The following is a 26,203-nucleotide window of genomic DNA, read 5'->3' as shown; positions in this document are numbered from 1 at the left end:
CATTGTCGCCATTAATTAAAAAATTTTGTGCCGTGCATAATTGTGTAAAGCACAGTCATCAAATGTCCTCATCTAAAATATAAGGGTTTGTGGCATAAAAATGCTTATTACCACATTATTTAAATGTCATATTCAGCCAGAAGCAGTTAGAAAACAAACTTTGCAATATTTCTTGTGAAGCACAACGTATACACTCGCCTAGTAAACTGTCTTATGTACAGTTTGCATGGGAAAACTTGAACTGTCAGCCAGAGAATAAAAATACAGCGGTCTTTATCGTCAGGAGTGCCCCAGAGAAGTGTGATAGGACGCCTGTTGTTCTCTGTATACATAAATGATTTGGTGGATGGGGTGGTAAGCAGTCTGCAGTTGTTTGCTGAGGATGCCGTGGTGTACTCGAAGGTGTCGAAGTTGAGTGACTTTAGGAAGGTACGAGAATACTCGGACATAATTTCCAGTTGGTGTGATGTAGGGCAGCTAGCCCTAAATGTGGAGAAATGTAAGTTAATGCCGACGAGCAGGAAGGACAAACCTGTAATGTTCGGATACAGTATTACTGGCAAGCCAGTTGACATAGTCGAGTCATTTAAATATGTGGGCGTAACGTTGCGAAGCGATACGAGATGGAGCGAGCGTGTGAAAACTGTGGTAGGGAAGGCAAATGGTCGACTTCGGTTTAATGGGAGAATTTTAGCAGCGAATGGTTCACCCGTAAAGGAGACTGCATATAGGACGCCGTTACGACCTATTCTCGACTCCTGCTAGAGTGCTTGGGACCCCTACCAGGTCGGATTGAAGGCGGGCTATTAAGCAGCTCGTTCACAGCCGGACCGATCCGCCGACCGACCCGTCGAGAGGGTCCGTCCCGACCGCCTCGCCCGTGTGTGGGTGGTGGGCTCGCGCTCGCGTCCGAAGTTCGGGCGCGTCGCTTCCGCCGGTGAGCCGCTACACGCTTCCCCGACCACCACCTGCCGGGCCGGGGCCACGGCTCGGGCCGGCCACTTCCACCGAGCCCACGTTCCGGCCGTACGGTGTCTGACTCTGTGTTATTCACCGCTTCTTTCGTCGTCACTGCTTTTCACAGCTTTTACGATAATGTCGTTCGAGGAAAACGGAGACTTTTGGGTGTGTTTCATTAATATGTAGAGAGAATGGACACATTTGTGAGAGATAAAATCGAAGGACTACTCCGATCGGAATATGAGGAACAGAGCCTACGAAGTTCTTATAGCTAAGTGCAGAGAGATAAATCGTGCAGCTGATAAGGCGTCTGTTATTAAAAAAATTAGTTCTGTACGAGCGTCTTTCTGGCGACAGTTTAGAAAAATACGGGACGCTAAATCGGCAACTGGAAGTGCTGCTGAAAACGTGCCAGAACCGACGCTTCGGTACCGCGATCTCCTGCAGTTCACCCTGGATCGAGAAGAAGTGCGATGTGGGATATCTTCACTAACACGAGGGAGGACTCTGGAGGATGACCAGACTGAGGAAGTAAATGATGAGTCAGATATTGATGTTGTAAGCATACAAACACATTTATTTATTAAGTGTACAAAGTGTAAATAAATGTTGCTCTGGATATAAACTCTAAATTATCAAAGTTTCTTGAAATTCTAGTTCATTCACGTCACTGAAATATTGCTCATATTTTCCCCGCACTTCCTCTGCAATAACTGTGTCGGTTGGTCGTGTCGTATCGAGTCTTAACATTTGTTGACTACCTGACTGCAAGTTTTTATCAGTAAGGTTTACAATTTGTGAGTTATTGCAATCAGTCGCAGTATGAATGTAATTAGGGTTTTTCTTCCTTAAAAAGTTGTGCAAAACTGTATGTGCAAGAACGATCCCGTCAACAGTTTTTACGTCAACTGCTATTGGTGTTAATAACACTCTAAATCTGTTTGCCATTATTCCAAAAGCATTCTCAACTACCCACCGAGCTCTGCTGAGCCTGTAATTGAAGATCTTTTTCTCAGTTGTTAAGTTCCTTTGAGGATACGGTTTCATTAAATTCGGCATTAGAGGGAAAGCTTCAACACCTACGAACACAAATGGCACTGTAGAATCCACTCCTTCTAGATAAACAAGATCTGGTACATTTAGAGTTTCAGGTACTAGTGAAGTGTAGAAGTCTGTAAGCTTTAGAATACCACTATCTGACACTCTACCATTCGTACCGGTGTGAACATATATAAACTCATAGTTTGCATTTACAACAGCGAAAAGGACAACACTGAAAGTGCCTTTGTAATCATAGTAATAGGAGCCACTACCTGCAGGTTTTTTAATCAGGACATGTTTACCATCTGATGCCCCTAAACAGTTTTCAAAATTCCATAGTTCTTTAAACCGACGAGCAACGTTTCTCCAGTCTTCTTGAGATGAAGGAGTCTGAAATTAAAATTGATACAATTACCGAAATTCACGATTAAGTGCCAAAGTTGTACAAACAGTGAAAACACTGCATATTTTTGATGCAGACATTGTGCTTTCCAGGTGAATCTGTCACAGGAGCCCACCAGCTGCAACTCCCACTACAGGGAAAAAGAGATGTGGTTGAACTCGGGAGAGAACATCATGGACGAAAAAGAGATCTCAGTTAGCAGATATTGTGTCCCAGTACCTGCAGGCTGATGACTCTACCCCTGACAATGATGCCAAATTGTGGGTCTCGAGATTCAGGCAGTTACTGATAACGAACAAAAGGACATAGCAAAAAAAAATTATTTCGGATGTACTCTTTTTGGCAAAGAGGAGGAAATTAAGTTGTGATGCCCAAATTTTTACGCCTCACTCAAATCCGTATATGCATGTAAAGCAATCTCCACCACAGTTTCCACTCCCATACGATGCAGCACAATTGCAACACCATAGTAGAATATATGAAACAGGCGTGTATCAACAAGCTTCACAACTGCAACCCTGTGGAAGAACATTTGATGGAGGCGCATGTAAGCCATCTACAAGTGATAGTCAGCAACATTAACTATATTACTGATTGTATTTTACAACAATAAAGTTGAATTTCACTAAGAAACAGCATCAGTTTTCAATAACAATTTTCCCGTAAGCAACCCTATACGTTTTAGTCAAATTTATATGTCAATTCTGACTTTACCAACTAAATATTTCATTTGTGTGTACCAAACATATTTTGTATATTCGTGCTAGGCATTCTGAGTGCTCAATAACAAAAAGAAAATTAGATAATTATAAATATTCTGAAAAGAAAAGTATTTTCTTTATATTACACTAGTTTGTATTTCAAAACTTCTTTTCTGAGGTCACGGTTATTTTTAGGTTATCTTGTATATTTAGTGCATGCTGAATTAAAAATGTAACTCACTTTACTCAATCGGGTCAGGTTTCTTCCCTACCTCAATTTTCAGGTAGTGGTCTATTAGGTATATAAGTGATTCAAGTGTTCAAAAGTTTTAGGTTTGTCACAAGGCAGAATTATTTCCATGTCATATCGCAGTAAGCTGGAAAGTAGCATGACTTAAGTTTCCTGAGTGAAAGCAATATTGTTACAAAATGAATCGAAAGTGCAAGAAAAGTCCTGACCGATTTTGCTGCATATTGGATAAGTCATTAAGCCACACTAGAAGTTAAACACCACTCCTTTTGTGACGAAAATGTGTCTCGAATTCTTTGAAGCTGAAGCATCTAATAAGCAAGGCCTTCCCTTTCGTCGGGTTTGCACAACGTTAAGTCACAAGCTCTCCTGAATCTTCAGAAAATTCCACTTTCACTGCTGCACATTAAAGTTGGTTCGATGAGGTTCTATATGATGGCAGTGAACAAAGAAACTAGGGCTTTTACTTTGTTAGAACAAATTTCCATGTTCCATTGAGGCTAAATTTAATGCAGGTATTTTTGACGGCCCTCAGATCAGCGAGCTTACGAAAGACTCACAATTCGATGAAAGTGTGGAGGATACGGTGATAAATGGCTGTCTGGTATTGAAATCTATAATAAAAAATCTTTCTTGGCATCTATGTGAGCCCAAAACAAGAAAATACAGTCTAGAAATTTCGGCAAAACGTCAAAATACACGGTGTTCAAATGTCAATAGAAATGCACTTTCTCAGCTCACTTTAGATTACTTCACTGACACAACTGTGGAGACTATAGACAGGGGCAGGGTGAGCTCCATAAAGTGTACGAGTCGTGGAGGAAAGTTACCAGGTTCGCTAGGGTGAGAACGTGCTTGTGGACTATTCTCGGTGCCTCAAGAGAGACATTCCAATTACAAAACACATACGAAAGTTTTTGAGTAGAGCGTTTCTTCCATAAAATGGTGTTAATGTACAATCTCGTATCCATTATTTAGACTTCATCCAAATGTAAGACAGTTTTCAAACCATAATCTGCATATTTATGTTGAAAAATTTCATAAGTGCCTTATTTAAAAAAATGAAATAGCAATAAAACCTGACTCGATTCAACAAAACGAGCTTCATTTTTTATTTCAGCGTGCACGAAATATTAAGAATCGAGCTATAAAACGACGACCTAATAAACGATGGAGACCAGTAAGACCACTGAAAATGGTTAACGTGAAGAGGCGAAACATGTTTGTACACACAAATGAAACATTCAATTGTGAAAAAAGTTTTTTCTTATCTATATGATGAAGCATAACTGAAGTAGCAACTGGGGAAAGTGGCTGCAAATATTGAAAACATTGAATAAATGTGATCAACTTACTCAAATATATCAGCTGCAGTGAGTTTTGGGGATGATTTTTCCAAGCAGCTGAGATGAAATGGCACAGCTGCATTTCAGGTCTTCATAGCTTCTGCCTGTAGCCAGAAATTGCAATGTTTCTACTAGTCGTTTCTCAGCAGTGATGGTAGCTCTTATATGCATTTCTTTCTTCTAGATTTTAGGCCGTATGAGATCCAGTAATTCACAAAAAGTATTGTCGTCCATACGTAAGAAGTTTTTATAGTCTGTAGGCTCTTGAACTTGGAGGGTACATAACAGATTTGTGTGAGAAAACTTGGATTTATCTCTCAACCATTCTTTCGTCCATAAACGTTTCTTTTTCTTGTCTTTGTCTACATGTAGCATCACTGCTGCAGCCACAGCAAGTTTTCCTTTTCGTTTTGGTACGGTGAGTGCTGCCACACGACTGCGCTCGCCCAGCGGTCGGGGACGGCCACACACAGCCCAGCTCGTTGGGGGTACCGTTAGCGAGCGGTTTGGCAGACCGGTCGGCCTGTGAATGGCCGGCTTTATATTTTTTATCAGTAGGTTTCAACAGTTTAGGTGCAAGTGTTGCGGAGGTGCTTCGGGAATCCCTGGAGGGAAGGCGATGTTCTTTTCGGGGAAAAAGTAGTGAGAACATGTAGAGAATCTGCCAACATACATTGCGGGTAAGGACCGTGAAGATACAATAAGATACGAGAAGTTAGGGCTCGTACGGAGGCGTACGGTCTGTCACTTTTCCCTCGGTCCACTTAAGAGTGGAACGGGAGGGTAGTGGTAGAGGTTACCCTCCGCCACACACCTTACAGTGGCTTGTGGAGTATCTATGTGGATGTAGATCTTACAGTTATCAATAAGATTTCAAAGGTATCTCTGTATCTTAGTGAAAGTTATGTGAAAAACGTATAAATATATCGTCCACGTAAGTAGTTACAAAATCTGTAGTACATACATCGAGACATGATGGACTGCACAGAGCTATTTACATCATCTATATTCAATATAATATTGTTAATGTAATGTCAGATCTAAAATGTTGTGTATTAGTACATTAAGTTGAAAAATATGTCAAAATATGTCCTCATCTTTAATGTGAAACAGTGTCACAATCACAGTGTGTGACAAATATGGAGAAATGATGTCAGCAATCAATTGTGAGTACAATAAACCCACTAGACGACACAAATAACTGTGTCCAGACGTGGAGTATTTTAACAATGTTAAGATTTTAATAATGTTAAGATGTCAGTCTGCATACACCGTTGTATATATATTTCACTGCACACCATGTCTGTGGTCTCATGTGAAACTATTCAAGGTTGTTGATGGCACAGCACAACCATCTGTTACAGTATAACCATTATTTGAAAAATTAATCGATTGAGGTAATTAGCATAGATAATCCAAACCGTAGCATAAACTTACGCATTTTATATTAATTAGTCTATATATATTCGGCATTGTCAAGTTGGGGGAATGTAAATTAATGCAGAAACAGAAGTACAACTTCAAACAGCCGAGATCACTGTTGTACGGCATTTATTATGATGACCGGTTTCTGCACACTACATTACTGTCATCAGATCTTCTGCAGTACATTGCATTGGATCTGCTCTGTACTGCAGAAGATCTGATTATGACAATGCTGAAACCGGTCGTTACAGTAAATGCTGTACAATGGCAATCTTGACTGTTTGAAGCTATACTTCTGTTTCTGCGTTAATTAGTTTAGTTTAATTTTTTTTCCTCACGTGACAGTTCGTCGAGTGAGTGTATACAGTGTCATTCGTGGGAAATGTCGTAAGGTTTGTTTTCTTAGTGCTTCTGACTGGGTATGACATTTAAATAATGTGGTAATAAGCACTCTTATGTCATGTACCCTTATATTTTGGATGAGAATGTTTGATGACTGTGCTTCGTACAGTTATTCGCGGCACGTGATTTTTAAATTAATGACGACGACATAGCGACATGTTACTGGAGGTATCTACGAGGGCTGCTCAGAAAGTAATGCACCACGTTTTTTTTTCTTCAACAATTCTTAATTGAACATAACGAGAATTACACACGTGAAAGAATGGTGTTTTACCTACGCACCCTATTTTTCCACAAAATCCCCATCCTGTTCTGTGGCCTTACTCCGGCGCGAAACGGGCACGTGTGCCCTTGTCTCAGTGGCGGAGCCAGAGCTTCACTGCGTGAATCACCTCCCCGTTGTCATCAAAATATCTTCCACGAATGGCATCTTTTAACGGCCCGAACAAGTGGAAGTCGGAGGGGACTAGGTCAGGTGTGATAACCACAGACGGTCTCCCCGACCGCTGCAAATCGTGGAGCTCCACTGAAGCGCTTTATGATAACCTCACACTGCGTGCCCAGTGAGTAATTGTATTTTCTGTCGACAGCAGATGATCCGTAGACTTTGCACGAGTGTTTGTGAATATTCCCCACAGTTTCTTCTCTGCAGTGAGAAATTCAATGATGGCATATTGCTTGTAATGTACGTCACCTACAGATGCCATTTTGAAACTGTCCCGCAGCTACGCTATCTGTCGGAAGTGATGGAAACTTGGGACGCTCATTCAGAAGGCTTCAAATAACATTTCTCGTTTGTAGCATTGTTTTTGGCTGAGAAAAAAAAAATTGGATGCATTACTTTCTGGGCAACCCTCATATTTTGTTTGTGTAATGATACGTCCACTTTAGTTTCACAATTTGTGTTTGACTGTTTTCTTTGCTGTGGTGTATTGTTATGTTTTCAGACACACCCGAGAATGGGCAGTGCCTCTAACCGGTAGTGTGAAAGATGACAAGTTTTATACTCAGTCAGATGGGAAAATGTTGTTCTTCAGCTTATTGAGGGTGTGGTGCCCTCGCAGAAGAAAATATCCCGTACAAGCCACTTTATCTCTGTATGGCTACTGCATGTGACATCCACTCAAACCTGCTTAGTGTAGTCGAGCCTCGGTCTCCCTCTACAATTCTTAAGCTCTCCATTTTCAAATGGTCAATTCTGTCATCCCTCAGCATGCCCCGTATCAAACAATCCTGTAAATCACTTTTTTGCCCAACTTCCAATCACGATCTGCTCCTAGTAGTTGTCAGTCCTACTCGTCAGCTCCTCAGCATTCTACCACAGTGCCCACATTTCAGAAGCCTCGTATTCTGCTGTTAGCTAGACTGCTTTTTGTCAGTGGGGCACTTGTGTATAAAGTTGCGCTCCAGGCAATTGCTTTCAGGAAACATTTGAATTTGAGGTATGTGTTAATATTATTTGTGTTTTTCAGAATTGCCTTTGTTGCTATTGCCAGTTTTATTTTTATGTCATCTTTACATCTGCCTTTATTTCGCTGCCTGTATGACACATCTCATTTACTACTTTAGTGCTCCATCTCCTAATGTATATCCCTTAATGTTATTTCATTCATTGTGTACGTGAGCTATAAAAGGGCAGTGCATCTGCAGAGCTGTCATTTGCACTCTGGTGACTTGTGTGAAAAGGGGAATTAACAGACTTTGAACGGTAGTTGGACCTACAGACGGGGGACATTCATTTTGGGAACAGGTAGGGAATTCGATAGTTCGAGGTTGACGGTGTCGAGTGTGTGCCGAGAACATAAAATTGCAGGCATTGCCTGTCACCACAGCCAATGTGGTGGTTGACAGCACTCACTCACTGACAGAGAGCAGTGGCGATTGCATACAGTTGTCAGTGCCGACAAATGAGCGACACTGTGAGAAATAACTGCAGATATCAATTTGGGAGGTACAATGAACATATTCGTAAGTAAAGTGTGACGAAATTTGGTGCAGTGGAAATTCGATTGTACGTTTCCAATTTTATATTTTTCATGATTATGTGCCATAAGTTTTTAGCCCCTGTGGAAAACTCGTAAGATCAGTGCTAGAGATTCCCCAATTTTACGTTTCTTCATAGTAAGGTTTACCTCGATTCTACGTTTGTACTCCGCAAATCACTTGACTTTGACCCGTTTTCTTCCTGTTGACGTTTGATGTGACTGAATGAGCTATAAGTGGTACAAAAGACAGAATGTCTGTACTGTGGGTGGTTACAATGTCGAGGGAATATTTTAGTCCACTGCGGAGAGGGAGACGAGAAAGAGGAAATGCTGATGTAATCCACAATCGGCTTTGCTGACACGACTTGCAACGTTTAGTTTCACTCTGCCGTTGTGATAAAATTACTGCTAGCTGTGGCAACAGTGGAAAAGCGGGAGAGCTGACGCAAAGTGTCCTCTACTGAGTCAATACGTGACAAAGGCACCCAGCTTTCACCTTTCTTTGTGCCACTTATAGCTGTATATAATTATATCTTTTTGCACGTATTTCTGACATACTGTATTCAGCAACAGTATTGATTGTTGAACTTTTAAATTCAGTCACGGAGTATCAAAGAATATGCTCGGTCAGAATCGAGAAGACATGACCATTTCCGGCTAGTGAGCTCTTATTGGCTGGCGAATTGTTATGTCACACAACAGCCAGTGCAACCACCACACCACACTAACACACTTAAAATGAACTCACTTGCTGGGTGTGTGGAGAGGGGTAGCGGCCCTACGATGACGGGAGTGCGGGTAGGGGCGAATGCATTTTGTGAAGTGCCGAAGCCGAAGTGGCGTCAAATCGAAAGACTTGCACACGGCGGACGGTCTACCCGACGGGAGGCCCTACTAACACGACATTTATTTATTTATATATCTGCTATGGCAGAGATGTCATGTGTAAATAAAACAAGGGTTTTGTGATAGCTCATTTTAAAGTCTTTCGTGTTCATATCTTACACAATACAGTTGCAACACCTACATATACAACTCGCTTTTAAACTGCGTGCCACACACTGTAGATAGGGAAGATTGGGAGCAATGATGGGAGGTGTGAAGTGAAATTGTAGTGCCTGAGGTTTCTATTTTACACAGTGTGTAGAAATTCACTGAGCTAACTCCTAATAACTTCAATTGGGAAGTAAACTCATTCTTCCACACCTGTTTCTCTCACCGAGCCGAAAATAACACTGTGGGAGTGGAGGATATGAAGTGTGGTGAGCGTATGAAGTGTTACTTGTAAGAAAAGAGTGATGACAAAGTTTGTCATTCAGCAGATGTCCCCATTTATGCTTTTGGTTTAACCACTCACCTGCTGTGACATTTTATATACCGGGTGATCAAAAAGTCAGTATAAATTTGAAAACTGAGCAAATCAAGGAATAATGTAAATAGAGAGGTACAAATTGACACACGTGCTTGGAATGACATGGAGTTTTATTATAACCAAAGAAATACAAAAGTTCAAAAAATGGCCAACAGGTGGCGCTTCATCTGATCAGAATAGCAATAATTAGCATAACAAAGTAAGACAAAGCAAAGATGATGTTCTTTACCGGAAATGCTCAATATGTCCCCCATCATTCCTCAACACTATCTGTAGTTGAGGAATAATGTTGTGAACAGCACTGTAAAGCATGTCCGGAGTTATGGTGGGGCATTGGCGTCGGATGTTGTCTTTCAGCATCCCTAGAGATATCGGTCGATCACAACACATTTGCAACTTCAGGTAACCACAAAGCCAATAATCGCACGGACTGAGGTCTGGGGACCTGGGAGGCCAAGCATGACGAAAGTGGCGGCTGAGCACATGATTATCACCAAATGATGCACGCAAGAGATCTTTCACGCGTCTGTTGGACATTTCGTGAACTTCCAGGATAAGTCTATTCGCACCTCACGAGGGACACGGTATTGAGACTGTTTTTTTTTTTTTATTATATCGCGGAGAGCGGGCTTCAGTTTATAAAAAGGAGAAAACCTGTATCATTATCATTGACTGTTGGTGTCAAGCAACCAAAACTGTTAATCAAAGGGTTTTGGTGAATGAGTGGTGAATGCGAAATGAAACTGTTAAGGAAGTTATGTTAAATAAAACAGAAGAGACAAGACAGTTTGGTCGTATCTGTTATTATTCCATAAACTGTAACATTTCTTCTCGTTGTACGAAGCCTTTATAGATGATCGTTATGACAATTTGTTTTGAAGGGATCTTGTTTCGAGTTAAATTTTGGGAACCTGGTCAAGAAGGGACAGTTCGTAGATCCTAACTACTGAAGCTATTCTGGAATCAGGTGCTACCGTGACCGTTGTGTGTTGTCAATGGCTTAAGGACATCATATCTCATGCTCTAAAATCGACGCGCCTTTCCTCTTGGTATAACAGTGCTTCGCGGTAACAACGACAACGCCGACGATGAATGAAGAAGCGGTAGAATGTCTCCTCCCTGGCTGGGATAAGCTGCTTTCGTGTCAACTAGATTTGTATTCACCGGTTGACATATCGGCGTACACCGTGGACGGTCACCTGCACCATTTTGACGTCACGTTGTTAGCTTGTTCAGGTGCAAACAAGCTCTCCCTGACTACAGAAAGAAAACATACATCCCCGTATTAGATTCTGATGCCTTTCATTGTGCTTCGCAGTTTTTGGTTTAATTCAGCACGTTCATCAATTTTTGCTTTTTTTCTGGGTGAGCACAAAGGAAAGATATCGATATCTCAAAAACAGACATTTTGACATAAAATTTTGTGGCTGTACCGTGTCAGAGAATAGCTTTATTACATTGGGCCCGGATACAATTTCAATTTTTAACAAGTTTTTATATGCTGTTACACATAGATGATTTTTAAAAACTCCTGAAATTCATTACCCAAAATCATTGTATAAACAGTGTATTGTACATTTAATTTCCTTCACTTTTATTGATTTTGTACAATATATTGGAAAAGATTATCATTTTAATCATATATTCCAGTTAATATGTTTTTGCTCATATTTGAGGGGTTTTAAAGTTTTCCTCAGTTTTGGATTATTTAATTCTGGGCCACACAAAAATGTAAAATAAGTGTTTTTCTGTGAGGGCTATGCCAGCAGATGACCGACACGAGTGCCCTTGCCGGCATCATGACATTGCCTGCAGTGCCTGTCCTGGGCTCGTGACCGTATCGATTGGACCTTTTGACCACTGGAAAACAGTGGCCTGGTCGTATGAGTCCTCATTTCAATTGGTGAGAGATCATGATACGGTTTGAGTGTGGTGCAACCTTACGAAGTCGTGGATCTGAGTTCTCCGTGAGGAACTGTGCGAGCTGTTGGTGGCTCCATAATGGCACGGGCTGTTTTTGCTCAGATGGACTGGGACCTCTGGTTATTTTGACTGACTTGGAGACCATTTGGAGTCATTCGTGGACTTTGTGTTCCCAAACTATGATGGAATTTTTATGGATAACAATGTGCCATGTCACTGGGCCACAATTGTTCACAATTGGTTTGAAGAACATTCTGGCTCAGTATTTCTTCAGGGGACTTTCAACGACTCGCCGAGCCTGTGCCACGTTGAGTAGCGTCCCTACGCCTTTGGTAGTATCCGTGACTTCTGGCACCTGGGTGTACCATTGCTCTACTTTTGTTGTTGTTAATCTTAATAACTTCTTCTAAAAACAGTATCCATTCAATTCAAACAGATCTTCTAAGTACTTAGGGATTTCTGACAGAATTACTGTGTCATCAACAATGTTATTTCTCTCCCTGAATTTCAGTTCATTTTAAAAATTTGTTCTTCACTTCCTTAACTGCTTTATCAAATGAGCTGATCGAACAATATGGAGTATAGGATGCAGCCATCTCTCACTTCACTACTGGCTCTCATTTTTGCCTTTTGTCTCCTTAAGTGAAGTCCGTTGTCTGTATGATTGTAGGTAAATTTTTGCTCCCTGACTCAATTGAGCTGTCGTGTCATCGTACGAGAGTGAATCAAATGTAAACTGCAATTTTTGTTTATGCACTTTAGTATCTGCAGAAGACGTGACAACACCACTACTCGACACTGTCGGTGTGGGTACTTTATGGGCTGACGGTGACTTTCGCCGGGCGAATGTGAAACTACGGGAAGTCTGGCACCACGTAAATATGCGGACGGCAGTATACTTGGTACGAGGCTAGTGTGTGCAGTTGCCGACAGCACGCGACAACTCTCAGCACGAAATACGGGGCTAGGTCCGAGGCAATCGAACTTTGTGGGGACAGTGGCCTGCTGTGCTTATTGCCACTCTGAAATAAACATTTTGGCCAGTGGGTTTGCTGTTTGTAGCAGGTGTCTGAACTACTCCACTGTTCTTTGCTGCCAGCTCAGCTACCTCCACCGTGACATCTGCTGGGGGGTGGGGGATGCTCAATTCACATTTTTTAAATGGAGGACAGTTCAATCTCTGGTCATTGTTGCTTTCATTTTCAGTTATTATTTACCACAGCTAGAATATTGCTGTACCATTCCTTTAGTTAGAATCACAGTGTCAGAACAAGTTACAATTGCTCAAATTGCTACCGAGATCAGCACAGCTAAACTCCATCCGAACAGGGCTCGGAAGAGCCGACGGTACTGACTGACAGCCGTGTTGTCCTCAACCTGTATAGGCAGCACCGCATGCGAATACAGAGGGGCATCTCGTCAGCACACCACTCTGTGCCGTTGTCAGTTTTTGTGACCGGAGTAGCTCCTCAGTTTGCCTCACGAGGGCTGAGTGCGTGCCCCTCGTCAGTAGCACTCGCCAGACCCAACAGTCACCCGTCAGCGTGCTAGCATAATCCGACAGCGTTTGACATCGGTGTTACAACTGTGGTGAGGCCATCAGCACTGAAGTTGGCCTAAGCTATAGTAGTGCTCGGGCAATCGTTACTGACAACCCCAGACTCCGGAAAAGTCTGCAAGATGGGTGCGTTGCCTTCTCACCACAGAGCACAAATTTCATCATCTCGTGGTGTGCAAATGGCTACTGACACACTACGAAACTGAAGGGGAACATTTTTTGCATTGTATTGTGACGTACAGCAATACGTGGGTCAACCATTACAACCCGGGATCGAGAAAAGCAGAATGGAATGGTGCAAAGAGGACAAATCTGTATTCGCCAAAGCCTTCCGCAGGGGAGGTTCTTGCGACAGCCTTTTTTGATTTTAGAGTAGTTTTTCTCATCGGTTTTCTCCAAGAATGTTACAGTGTGAATGGTGCATACTGCTGCCAACTTTTGGACCAAACAAAACGTGCACTACCACCAAAAAAGGTGTACATTTCCAGTTGGGGATGTGATCGTGCTGCACAGCAGTGCTCGGCGCCACACAGCTGCTTCAACTCGACAAAAAATAAAGCAGTATTTGTTCTCGACCACACTACAATATCCTTCCTAGTGTCCGGTGTCATCAGCGTGCGATGCTCATTTGTCGGATCACCAAAGGAACCAGTCAGAGGAAGCAGATTTGGAGACAGTGGCGCTGTCGAAGAGTTTGTGAACAAGTTGTTGCTGTCACAGCAACATTCATTTTATGAAAATGCCTGTCTGCTGGAGAAGATGTGTTTCTCATTCAGAAGACTATATAGAGTAATTATTTTGTGTAAATGAATTTTTGTGAATCTTGAATAAAGTTGATTCACATTCATTGCACAGCTGTAGGAATCCTAAGTGCAGCTGGCTGAGGTGCAGTTTCGTTTTAGGTGAAAAGTACTTGTCCTTTCTGAAAGATTTCAACTTGTAACGTCTGTATTATCATGTGTACATTGTAGTGATTTTCCTGAGAAGAGGTTAATCTTTTCATGTAAATTTCTATAGTTTCATTATTTAGGAGTTCCAAACAAATTGTTATGGCTTACGTGTGCCCAAGATAGAGATCAATTTATGAGGCTCTGTGTATGAAGTTCCTGGGCAACCATTAGTGATAAACCAACTAAGGTGTCACATGTATAAGTTAAACAAAAAGCCAGGTTCCTGCCTTGCACTCAGGAATCTGTCTCACTCTGTTGAGCGTATGAGCTTCCTCTCAGTACTGACCTGGGGCAGTTCGGCTAAGGTCAAAAAGTATTTATTCCACAGAACCATGCAGTAAGAATTGCATAAAGTTGATAAAACATCTTGTGGACCATGTGGTTGTGTAGTGTGGACACTATAGATATAGTTTGGTTTGCTTCACCTCACTTATGTCAGCATATTTCATTTGCTTAGTATTTCCATTTCTGTTTCAGATTAATGGTACCTTCCATTTTTGATTTGTAATGTAATCCCAGAATGTTAGTGATTGAGTGGGCGCTGCTTTTGTGTGAATTATATCTGCTCATTTACTTTGGTGTTCAAGTTGGGGAATGGTGTCATTGTCTACAAAGTAGTTAATACCTTCTGCTTTCGTAGGTGATTGGAGATCTGCTGGCGGTGCGTAAATTCTGTGATCGTGCTGAAGGAGAAGGGGAACAACAGCAGCAGCAGCAACAACAACAACAACAACAACAACAACAAGACGAAGGTGATGGATTGATAGCGTGTAGATTCTGCGATCGTACCAAAGAAGAAGAACGAGAAATGATTGCTGGACTGCTAGCAGAAGCTGACAGTGTAAGTATTCCTGTGACTTTTTTGTCGTGTGAATAGTTCTGTTGGCTGAATTTTTTTGTTATGAAAGTCATTTGGAAGTGCGAAGAAAAGCGAAATTCACACAGCTATATATAAAATCTGAGCAGAGAGAAATATTTTGCTGTTGTGTTTTTGAGCTTCTGTATATAACTACGCCTGTGATTAAATTTATCAGGAGGAAGTCTGTAGTTATAGGCAGTATCATGAAATTCTCAGCACCTTAAAAGGACCACTTTTCATTGTGACTTGGTCGTGGTATGACATGCTGTGTGTGTGTGTGTGTCTACTGCTGTTTATCACATTGCTGTATTATTAACCAGAGATGTCCTTTCTACTCTGCATTACTTCATACCCAGACTCAGTAATCCATAAACTATATTTTGCAGTAATCAAACATATATTTACATATCTCTTATAACTTTTCTTTCTTATTTTAAACAAGCTTCATGTCTTCAAAGAACTTAACATTTTTGTCAGTAAATTTTTAACACGAACAGGACATATCCTGTAATTTTTTTAAAAATATTGTTAATTTACTTTTCTTGTATACCCTTGACAATGTAGACTGGTTAAACTTACAAATACATTCTTCAAACAGCGTATTTTATTTTCACACTGACTCAATAAAACATTTATTTTTGCTTTCATTGTAGCATAAATTACTATTAGACAGTGTTGCTGTCTCATGGAAACTTAGATAATATGAGAAACAACCTTCCAGTGTGGTATTAGCTGGAACTATTTGTTGCGGATATTAAATTCAGACAATTTTTCTTTGTTCTACAACTGCAATGTTTGAATAATTATCACTGCAAACGGAAACAAAGCAATGGTAGCTTCTCTTGGTCACTGGTTGTCATACAAATGTGACGTTCTGCCTGGTGCACCAATGGTCTACTCGCAGTGAGGTATACGAAACCACATTGCTCCAATCCCTGCTAGATGGACACAAAACATAAAAAAATTAAACTTTCGTAATTCTTTTGTAAATGACATGGGAAAAGGCATTACATACGCATTATAAAGAAATATTTGCCCTACAGTACTTGGATGTCAATGGTAGCAATGTGATTAAAAATACTGACAGACCACAATTAACAGTAGAGACATAATTATCTGAATACAAACCTTAACAATGTAAGGAAAAGGCAGATTGCTACTTACCACAAAGATGAGGCATTAAGTTGCAGACAGGCACAGTTAAAACACTCAAATGTTAGCTTTTGGCCACAGCCTTCATCAGAGAAAGAAAGAGAAAAATACGCCATTCATTCGCACAAGAAAGCAAACCTCATGTACACATGACTGTATACTCTGGCATCTGGTCCGAGGCTGCAGAAGTTGGCAGTCACGTGTGCATGTGATGTGCTTGCTTGAGCGAATTAATGATTTGCTTTTCTCTTTCTTTCTCTGATGAAGGCTGCGGCCAAAAGCTAACGTCTGAGTGTCTTAACTGTGCCTGTTTGCAACTTAATGTCTCATCTTTGTGGTAAGCAGCAATCTCCTTTTTCCTTACTTTGTTGATATTGCAACTTGGAGTTTCAATTGTTTGATTTTGCTGAATGACTTCTCTTGGCTGCTAATCTGCTGAAAGACTGTTCTGCATATCAGGTCTAATTTCACTAGCTAAATAAGATAAGATCTTTTAAAAATATTTGTGCCGTATTTTCAAATAGAAAAAAATCACAAAAGAGGTGCTGCCAAGGCTGTACCAAATGACAAGTACACATTCCCTGTATGCATGACACAAAAGTTAATGATTATTTATCGCTTTGCTTTTCAGTTTATTTATATGAACACACACACACACACACACACACACACACACACACACACACACACACACTGGAAATCAGTATCCACATTGCACTGATGACCTCCTGCTTAGAGATTATGACAAAGTCAGGTTTCTGTCAGGTAAATGTTTGTGCAGTATTCAATGGTTAATTATGCTTACCAAAGTATTACACAGTTTCTCACATCCAGCTTGGAATAGAGCTATGCTGAACACCACAATACACAGAACCTGGTCTATTTTGTGAAAGGACCACTTGATTGGGTTGCCAGTCTTCGTAAAATAAGAAAAGGAAGAGTGACAACTTGTTTTTTCTTTATAACAATATTTTCAAAATATACGAATATAATAGAGGGAAACATACCACACGGGAAAAATATATCTAAGAACAAAGATGATGTAACTTACCAAACGAAAGCGTCAGTATGTCGATAGACACACAAATAGACACAAAAGCACACACAAAATTAGAGCTTTCGCAACCCACGGTTGCTTCATCAGGAAAGAGGGAAGGAGAGGGAAAGACGAAAGGATGTGGGTTTTAAGGGAGAGGGTAAGGAGTCATTCCAGTCCTGGGAGCAGAAAGACTTACCTTAGGGGGAGAAAAGGACAGGTATACACTCACACGCACACGTATCCATCCGCACGTATACAGACACGAGCAGACATTTGTAAAGGCAAAGTGTTCGGGCACAACTGATTTGGGAGGACGACGGTTCAATCTCGCATCTGGCCATCCCGATTTAGGTAATCCGCGATTTTTCTAAATCGCTCCAGGCGAATGCCGAGATGGTTCCCTCGAAAGGGCACGGCAGACGTCCTTCTCTGCCCTCCCTTAACCCGATGAGACGGATGACCTCGGTGTCTGGTCTCCTCCCCCAAACAACCCCACAAGTCTTCTCACTTCTCTCCTCTTCCATTCCCCCTCCTGCCCCCACTCAGTCTAACCTCCTGAGTGCACCTAGCTGCCCTACCCTCTCCCTACCCCATCCCCGTATGCTTCCACAAGCAGCACTTTACCACTACCCTGCTGTGAGAGATGAATTTTCGAGCAATTTCACACGTAATTGGCTTTTCTGTGAAAAGTCGAAGCTTGACAGGACACGTATTTGGCCGTGTAACCCACGAAATTTTTGACGTGCAGGAGTGAATTTATAACTGTACTTGTCAGAGATATTGAGCTCCTGTAATTTAATCTGTTGTCGTAGGATCCTGCCTGTCCACACCCTCGGGGAAAAAGACCAAAAATTTTTGATGGTCAATATTATACGTGAATGCTTAGCTTTTCTTAATATACATTAATTTAAACCATTAACTTTTCCTGTTTTATATGTTTACGCTACTTAACAGTGATGTTGCTCGGCTGACTACGTTACGTGTCCTATGCTCTAAATATCTGCTGTCATTGTATGGCGAGATCACGTTTCGCGAGCTACGATTAGCTGATAAAAGTTCATTGCAATCTCAGTTTCAGTGCTTCAGAAGCTACCGTGCTGTGTTTGGCATAATTCGTATTTACACTTGCATAATACAAAAATATTCAGTTTACATGTTGTCTTGTTCAAAGATGTTTCCAAAGTGCATTGTTTTTTCCTGGGTTGTGTTGCCTAAAGTTCTGGAAAGCTCTCCACTGGAGTATAAAATGTTCAGCATTCGAAGGATTAATAAGTTTTACGGCTCCCGTAAAAAATGTATTGTCTCGTAACAGAGGAAAAGCATTGTACTTCAGGTGGGGTGCAGTGTATTTTCATCTGGGAAAAAGTGCATTTTCATTGAGGAAAAATCTGGGAAAATTCCAGGAATTGTTTTTTTCTTGGCCATGTGTACGCCCTGATAAAGTGCAAGCCTCTTCTTGGCATCACAAAACACTAGTCATTTGCTCAAATGTGTATCAGAATGCCAATCTCTCAAAAAGACAATCTTTTGATCAAGAAATATTCAAAGTTTGAGTGCTCCTCTAAATATTTGTAAGACACTACACTAAAACTTAGCTGAGGCAGTTGCATCTCACCTTACATACAATAGTAAAAGAAAGAGTCCTTGAAACAATAGATTACATAAATATGAATGAAAAGGGACTGTTAAGAGACACTTGTAGTAATAGTAGTGGTGGTGGTGGTGGTGGTGGTGGTGGTGGTGGTAGTAGTAGTAGTAGTAGTAGTAGTAGTATCGCAATCCAGCTAGCAACTAAAGATAAGTTAGGAAAAGCACAGAGCATCTGAGTGATGTAAATGACTTTCTCATCTCTGCTGCAGATCGGTGCTGACATATTGCTGTCTGATACACAGATCAAGAGGGAGCCACAGGACATAAAGGATCCAAAGGTAATCACCCAGTTTGGAAACAGTCCAAAATGAGTTTCGTCATATTGTTACAGCACTAAAGTGGGAGTCTCAGTATAGTTGGCTCCTCTACGAAGGGAGTGGGTGATTGTTGTTGTTGCCTTTGCCTTCAGTCTGGAGACTGGTTTGACGCAGTTCTCCATGCTGCTCTACTCTGTGCAAACCTGCCCTGCTCTGCATATCTACTGCAACATACATCCATTTGAACATGCTTACTGTGGTCATGCTACGTTTCACTCTAAAATTTTTTACACGCACGCACATTCTTCCTTCCACTACCAAATTTATGATTTCTCTATTCTATCAACTAATCTCTTGTTTTAGTCAAGTTGTGACACAAATTTCTATTTTTCCCCCAATGCAATTGAGTGCCTCCTCATTTGCTGCTAGATGAGCACATCATGCCTTCAGCATTCTTCTGTAGCACCACATTTCAGAAGCTTCTGTTCATCTCTTGTCTGAACTGCTTATTGTCAGTTCCATTGTTCACAAATTCCTCATTTTCAGAAATACTTTCCACACTATGGCCGGTCTACATTTTGTATCCTCTACACTGTAGCCATTGCCAGTTACCTTGCTGCCCAACTAGCAAAACTCATCTTATGTCACTTCCTAATCTATTTACTTCAGCATTGAGTGATTTGATTGTTCAATTGTGTGCCATTACTTACTTTGCGTTTGTTATTGTTCACCTTATATATACAGGGTGTTACAAAAAGGTATGGCCAAACTTTCAGGAAACATACCTCACACACAAATAAAGAAAAGATGTTATGTGGACATGTGTCCAGAAACGCTTAATTTCCATGTTAGAGCTCATTTTAGTTTCGTCAGTTTGTACTGTACTTCCTCAATTCACCGCAATGATTTCATACGGGATACTCTATCTGTGCTGCTAGAACAAGTACGACACAACATGTGGTTCGTGCACGATGGAGCTCCTGCACATTTCAGTCGAAGTGTTCGTACGCTTCTCGACAACAGATTCGGTGAGCGATGCATTGGTAGAGGCGGACCAATTCCGTGGCCTCCACGCTCTGCTTACCTCAACCCTCTTGACTTTCATTTATGGGGCATTTGAAAGCTCTTGTCTACGCAAGCCCGGTACCAAATGTAGAGACTCGTATTGTGGACGGCTGTGATACAATCCGCCATTTCCCAGGGTTGCATCAGTGCATCAGGGATTCTGTGCGATGAAGGGTGGCTGCACGTATCCTCACTAACGGAGCACATTTTGAACATTTCCTGTAACAAAGTGTTTGAAGTCACGCTGGTACGTTCTGTTGCTGTGTGTTTCCATTCCGTGATTAATGTGATTTGAAGAGAAGTAATAAAATAAGCTCTAACATGGAAAGTAAGCGTTTCTGGACACATGTCCACATAACATATTTTCTTTCTTTGTGTGTGAGGAATGTTTCTTGAAAGTTTGGCTGTACCTTTTTGTAACACCCTGTATAAGCTGTTTTTGAGACATTGCTCCTTTTGTTTGACTGATCTTCCAATTTCTTCGGCACTTCTGACAAAACTACGTCATCCGCAGCAAACTGTGACATTTTAATTTTTCTTCCTTGAACTTAAATTACGTTTCCAGATTTCCCTCAGTTTTCCTTTACTGCCTACCCAGTCTGCAGACTGAGTATACACTCTCCATTTTCATCTAATGTTTCCCTTCTGTGTCCTGCGACTCTTATAACTGTAATTTGGCTTGTGTATGTGTAGTAGATAGCTTTTGCTCTCTGTATTTCTAGCCTACTACCTTCAGAGTATCGAAGTGTGTATTCCAGTCAACACTGTCAAAAACTATCTGATTTTATAAATGCTGCAAACATATGTTTACCCTTCTTCAACCTATCTTCACTTCTATACATTCCTTTCATCGTTCCTATGTGTTGATACTAGCTTACTGACTGAACTTTCGAAACTTAGATCTAACTATATTTAATTTTAAATGACATTATACAAAGGCTAATTTTTTTCAACTTCTCATTGGTTGCGAAATTGAAGCCACAGTGAAAATCTGATGAAGCTTTGTGCAGTTATATTACGCAGCCTCTTTAGTATATCTGTCGACTGCGTCACGTTGAAGTTTTGAGTTCCGAGCACATAGTGAGCACGTAAATGTGCTTAGAACAACAGTGCTGAGTGTGAAGTGCCTGCTGAGGGGTTCCGCCCGATTTTGAGCAGCCCGTGTAACGTAACTGTCACACATTTCCTTCTTTGTGACAGTGCTGGGCTGCACATTGCAGGTGGAACGAAGACACTGCTGCAGCGTTGATGGGAAGAGTTTGATCGCCCACTGTACAACCCAGCCCCGGCTCCCTTTTAATTTTCATCTCTGTGCTGACTGTGAGGGCAGCATTTTGCCTTCTATGATGAGGGCATTGAAAAGTTGATACCAAGCTATGACAGATGCCTTAAGTCAAAGCAGCAACTGTATAGTAAAATAGCTGAAAATTGTAGTTAAATGTGCAAAGAAAGATTTCGATTTTCTCTCTCTCTCTCTCTCTCTCTCTCTCTCTCTCTCTCTCTCTCTCTGTAATTCGCAACTGATTGGAGGTTGGAAATTGGGGAGGGGGGGGGGGGGGGGGGGGAGAGAATGTCATCCTTCATGTAGAATTGCAAATCCACAACTTACATTGATATATTTCTGTGTATAGTTGTTTGTTGTCCAGGATTCGAGAGCCACAGCTTTATACAGGGGTTGAATTCTTTATATTTATAAATTATGAACACAAACTTCCAGTAATGTTTGTTTATTGTTGTTATGTACATGCAGGATCAGTGCACTGAAGTACCTCACTGCCTCAGTGTCGCCACCTTTGTGCTAGGAAAAATGAATAGCTTGATTTTATAAGTGCATACACAGCGTGATTTTATAAGTTCGTACACACGTGTGACTGTCAGAGCATTTGGTAGCTGAATCTGTGGGCATCATATCAAGTCTCGTCACAACTGCCTGAGTGAGTGCCACGTGGTCTCCCTGATCTGTGGCTGGTGGCTTGTGGTGTCATTCCCACAGAATTAGAGAAGCTCTGTGGCAGAATTACATGATGTCCTGTTACTCAAATTAAGTCGAATATAATTTTATGCTAGATCGGTGGCCAATTGTACAGACAGTGCAGTGCGTGCAAGTGACGCTGGGCACCCCAGTTCTCTTCGTGCAAATCCTGTTTATAGCGTACTGATCCAACTAAGTGGAAAGGGAATGGAAGGGCTGAGGACATACAAAAACAAAAATCACTAGAAAAATTTGAAAATCAAAATGAAATGATGTTATCCGTTTGATCAGAAGATTAAGAAATAGAAACTGGATTTTGTTGAGGCAGAGCTTACTGATGTTTTAATTAATTAAGCATAATTAAGACATAGTCTTTCAGGTAAAACCAAAATTCATGTAAATGGACGTGAACACCCTAAACAAGGCACACAGTAAACCCCACAGTGTCGATCATCGACGTCAGACATTTTACCGCCGAGTCGGCCGGAAAACTATTCTACTAATACTCTGGGAGAACACATTCAGAGTCGAGGATGCCACTAGTATGAGGAAAATTAAAGGACAAAGTTCTTCACCATGTGAAGTGTTTGCAGGTGTCTACAGTTTGCACCCACAGTCTAGGGGTAGCGTTTTTAATTAGTAATCAAAATGTCCTCGGTCCCAGGTTTGAACCCCGCTAGTGCTTAATTTTGATTAATAATCAGCACTGGCAGCCGAAGACTTCCGGCACAAGAAGTCACCCTCATTCTGCCAACGGCCTTGTCAAAAAGGGCGGAGGAGCAGACAAAGGTTCAAGTCACTTTCTTGTGTAAGGGATGGGAAACTGTTCCTAACGGCGGAAGAATCGGCAATTATTGATGGCATGAGGGTGCAGAAGGCAATGGAAACTGCTGCATTAAACACACATAATTGTATCCACAGCACATGTGGCCTCTAAGTGAAAAAGTGTCATGATGATCTCTCCGTTGGCAAAAGATTCCGGAATAGTCCTCCATTCCGATCTCTGGGAGGGGATTGCCGAGCAGGAGGTGACCGTGAAAAAAAAGATTGAGTAATCAACAAAAGGATAACGTTCTATGAGTCAGGGTGTTGTTGAATATCAGAAGCTTGGACATGGTAGGGAAACTAGAAAATCTGAAAAGAGAAATGCAAAGGTTCAATCAGGATGTAGTACAGGTCAGTGAATGGAAAGAAGACGAAGATTTCTGGTCAGATGAGTATTGGGTAATATCAACAGCAGCAGCAGAAAATGGTATAACAGGTGTAGGATTCGTTATGAATAGGAAGGTAGGGCAGAGGGTGTGTTACTGTGAACAGTTCAGTGACCGGGTTGTTCTAATCAGAGTCGACAGCAGACCAACACCGACAACGATAGTGCAGCTATACATGCCGATGTCGCAAGCTGAAGATGAACAGATAGAGAAAGTGTATGAGGATATTGAAAGGGTAATGCAGTATGTAAAGGGGGATGAAAATCTAATAGTCATGGGCGACTGGAATGCAGTTGTAGGGGAAGGAGTAGAAGAAAAGGTTACAGGAGAATATGGGCTTGTACCAAGGAATGAGGTAGGAGAAAGACTAAATAAGTTATGTAATAAATTACAGCTACTAATAGTGAGTACTCTGTTAAAGAATCACAAGAGGAGGGAGTATACTTGGAAAAGGGTCTGGTGATATGGGAAGATTTCAGTTATATCACATCATAATCAGACAGATTCCGAAATCAGATACTGGATTGTAAGGCATACCCAGGAGCAGATATAGACTCAGATCACAACATAGTAGTGATGAAGAGTAGGCTGAAGTTTAAGACATTAGTCAGGTAGAAACAATACTCAAAGAAGTGGGATACGGAAGTACTAAGGAATGACAAGCTACACTTGATTTTCTCTAAGGCTTTAGATACAGCAACAAGGGATAGATCAGTAGGCATTACAGTTCTCGAGGAATGTACATTTCTAAAAAGGGCCATCACAGAAGTTGGGAAGGAAAACATAGGTACAGAGAAGGTAGCTGCGAAGAAACCACTGACAACAGAAGAAATACTTCAATTGATCGATGAAAAGAGGAAGTACGAATATGTTCCAAGAAACTCAAGAATACAGAAATACAAGTCACTAAAGAATGAAATAAATAAGAAGTGCAGGGAAGCTAAGATGAAATGGCTGCATGAAAAATGTGAAGAAATCAAAAAAGAAATGATTGTCAGAAGGACAGCCCCAGCATACAGGAAAGGCAAAATGACTGTCGTTTCATTAAAAGTGGAGGTGGTAAAATTAAGAATTCAACAGGAATTCCACTGTTAAATGCAGAGGAAAGAGTGGATAGGTGGTAAGAATATGTTGAAAGGTTTATGAGGGGGAAGATTTGTCTGATGTGATAGAAGAAGCACTTAAGATCAAATAAGGCAGAAGGGACAGATAACATTCCATCAGCATTTCTAAAGTCATTGGGGGAAGTGGCAACAAAACGACTATTCACATCGGTGTGTAGAATGTATGATTCTGGCGACATACTGCCTGACTTTCGGCAAAAAAATCATCCTCGCAATTCTGAAGACTTCAAGAGCTGACAAGTGCAAGAATTATCGCACAATCAGGTTAACAGGACATGCGTCCAAGTTGCAGACAAGAATAATATACAGAAAAATGGAAAAGAATATTGAGGATGTGCTAGATGATGATCAGTTTGGCTTCAGGAAAGGTAAAGCCACCAGAGAGGCAATTCTGATGTTGCGGTCGATAATGGAAGAAAGACTACAGAAAAATCGAGACACATTCATAGGGAGGACGACAGTTCAATCCCGCGTCCAGCCATCCTGATTTAGGTTTTCCGTGATTTCCCTTAATCGCTCCAGGCAAATGCCACGATGGTTCCTTTGAAAGGGCACGGCCGACTTCCTTCCCTGTTCTTGCCTAATCCAATGAGACCGATGACCTCGCTGTTTGGTCTCTTCCCCCAAACAACCCAACCCCAACGTTCATAGGATTTGTCATCCTGGGAAAAGAATTCGACAATGTAAAATGGTGCAAGATGTTCTGAGAAAAATAGGAGAATGTATAGGGAGAGACGGTTGATATACAATATGGAGAAGAGCCAAGAAGGAATAATAAGAGTGGACGACGAAGTGCTAGGATTAAAAAAGGATGTAAGACTGGGATGTAGTCTTTCGCACCTACTATTAAATCTGTATATTGAAGAAGCAATGGGGAAAATAAAAGAAAGGTTCAGGAGTGGAATTAAAACTCAAGGTGAAAGGCATATCAGTGATAAGATTTGCTGATGATGATGTTATCCCCTGTGAAACTGAAGAAGAATTACATATTCTGCTGAATGGAATGAACAATGTAATGAGTACAGAATACGGATTGAGAGTAAATCGAAGAAAGGTGAGAGTAATGAGAAGTAGCAGAAATGAGAACAGTGAGAAACTGAACACCAGGATTGATGGTCATGAACTAGATGAAGTTAAGGAATTCTGCTACCTAGGCGGCAAAATAAGCAATGACGGACAGGGCAAGGAGGACATCAAAAGCAGACTTGCACTGGCAAAAAGGGCATCACTGGCCAAGAGAAGTGTACTGGCATCAAACATTGGCCTTAATCTGAGGAAGAAATTTCTGAGGATGTACGTCTGGAGTACAGCGTTGTATGATTGTGACACATGGATTGTGGGAAAACTGGAACAGAAGAGAATCAAAGCATTTGAGATGTGGTGCTACAGACAAATGTTAAAAATTATTTGGAGTTAAAAGGTAAGGAATAAGGAGGTTGTGCACAGGATCGTAGAGGAAAGGAATGTATGGAAAACACTGGCAAGCACAAGAGACAGGATGGTAGGAAATCTGTTAAGATAACTTCCATGGTACTAGAGGGAGCTGTAGAATGCAAAA

General features: G+C 41.2%; 1 protein-coding gene across 17 annotated transcripts in view; it reads left to right on the top strand.

Annotated features, from left to right (window-relative positions):
• LOC126295497 (zinc finger protein ZFP2-like) overlaps positions 1-26,203 on the top strand; it is a 242,273-nt gene that overhangs the window by 65,121 nt on the left and 150,949 nt on the right. For all 17 annotated transcript variants that reach the window (XM_049988076.1, XM_049988074.1, XM_049988073.1 and 14 more), the window contains 2 exons: positions 14,957-15,157; positions 19,226-19,294. In XM_049988076.1, the coding sequence (XP_049844033.1) occupies positions 14,957-15,157; positions 19,226-19,294 (270 nt within the window). The remainder of the gene's footprint in view (positions 1-14,956; positions 15,158-19,225; positions 19,295-26,203) is intronic.

This window comes from Schistocerca gregaria, chromosome 11 (genome assembly GCF_023897955.1).
Source record: "Schistocerca gregaria isolate iqSchGreg1 chromosome 11, iqSchGreg1.2, whole genome shotgun sequence".
NCBI classification, from domain to species: domain Eukaryota; kingdom Metazoa; phylum Arthropoda; class Insecta; order Orthoptera; family Acrididae; genus Schistocerca; species Schistocerca gregaria.
The sequence above is the reverse complement of the archived record's forward strand: the minus strand, read 5'-3'. Positions and strand labels throughout refer to the sequence as shown.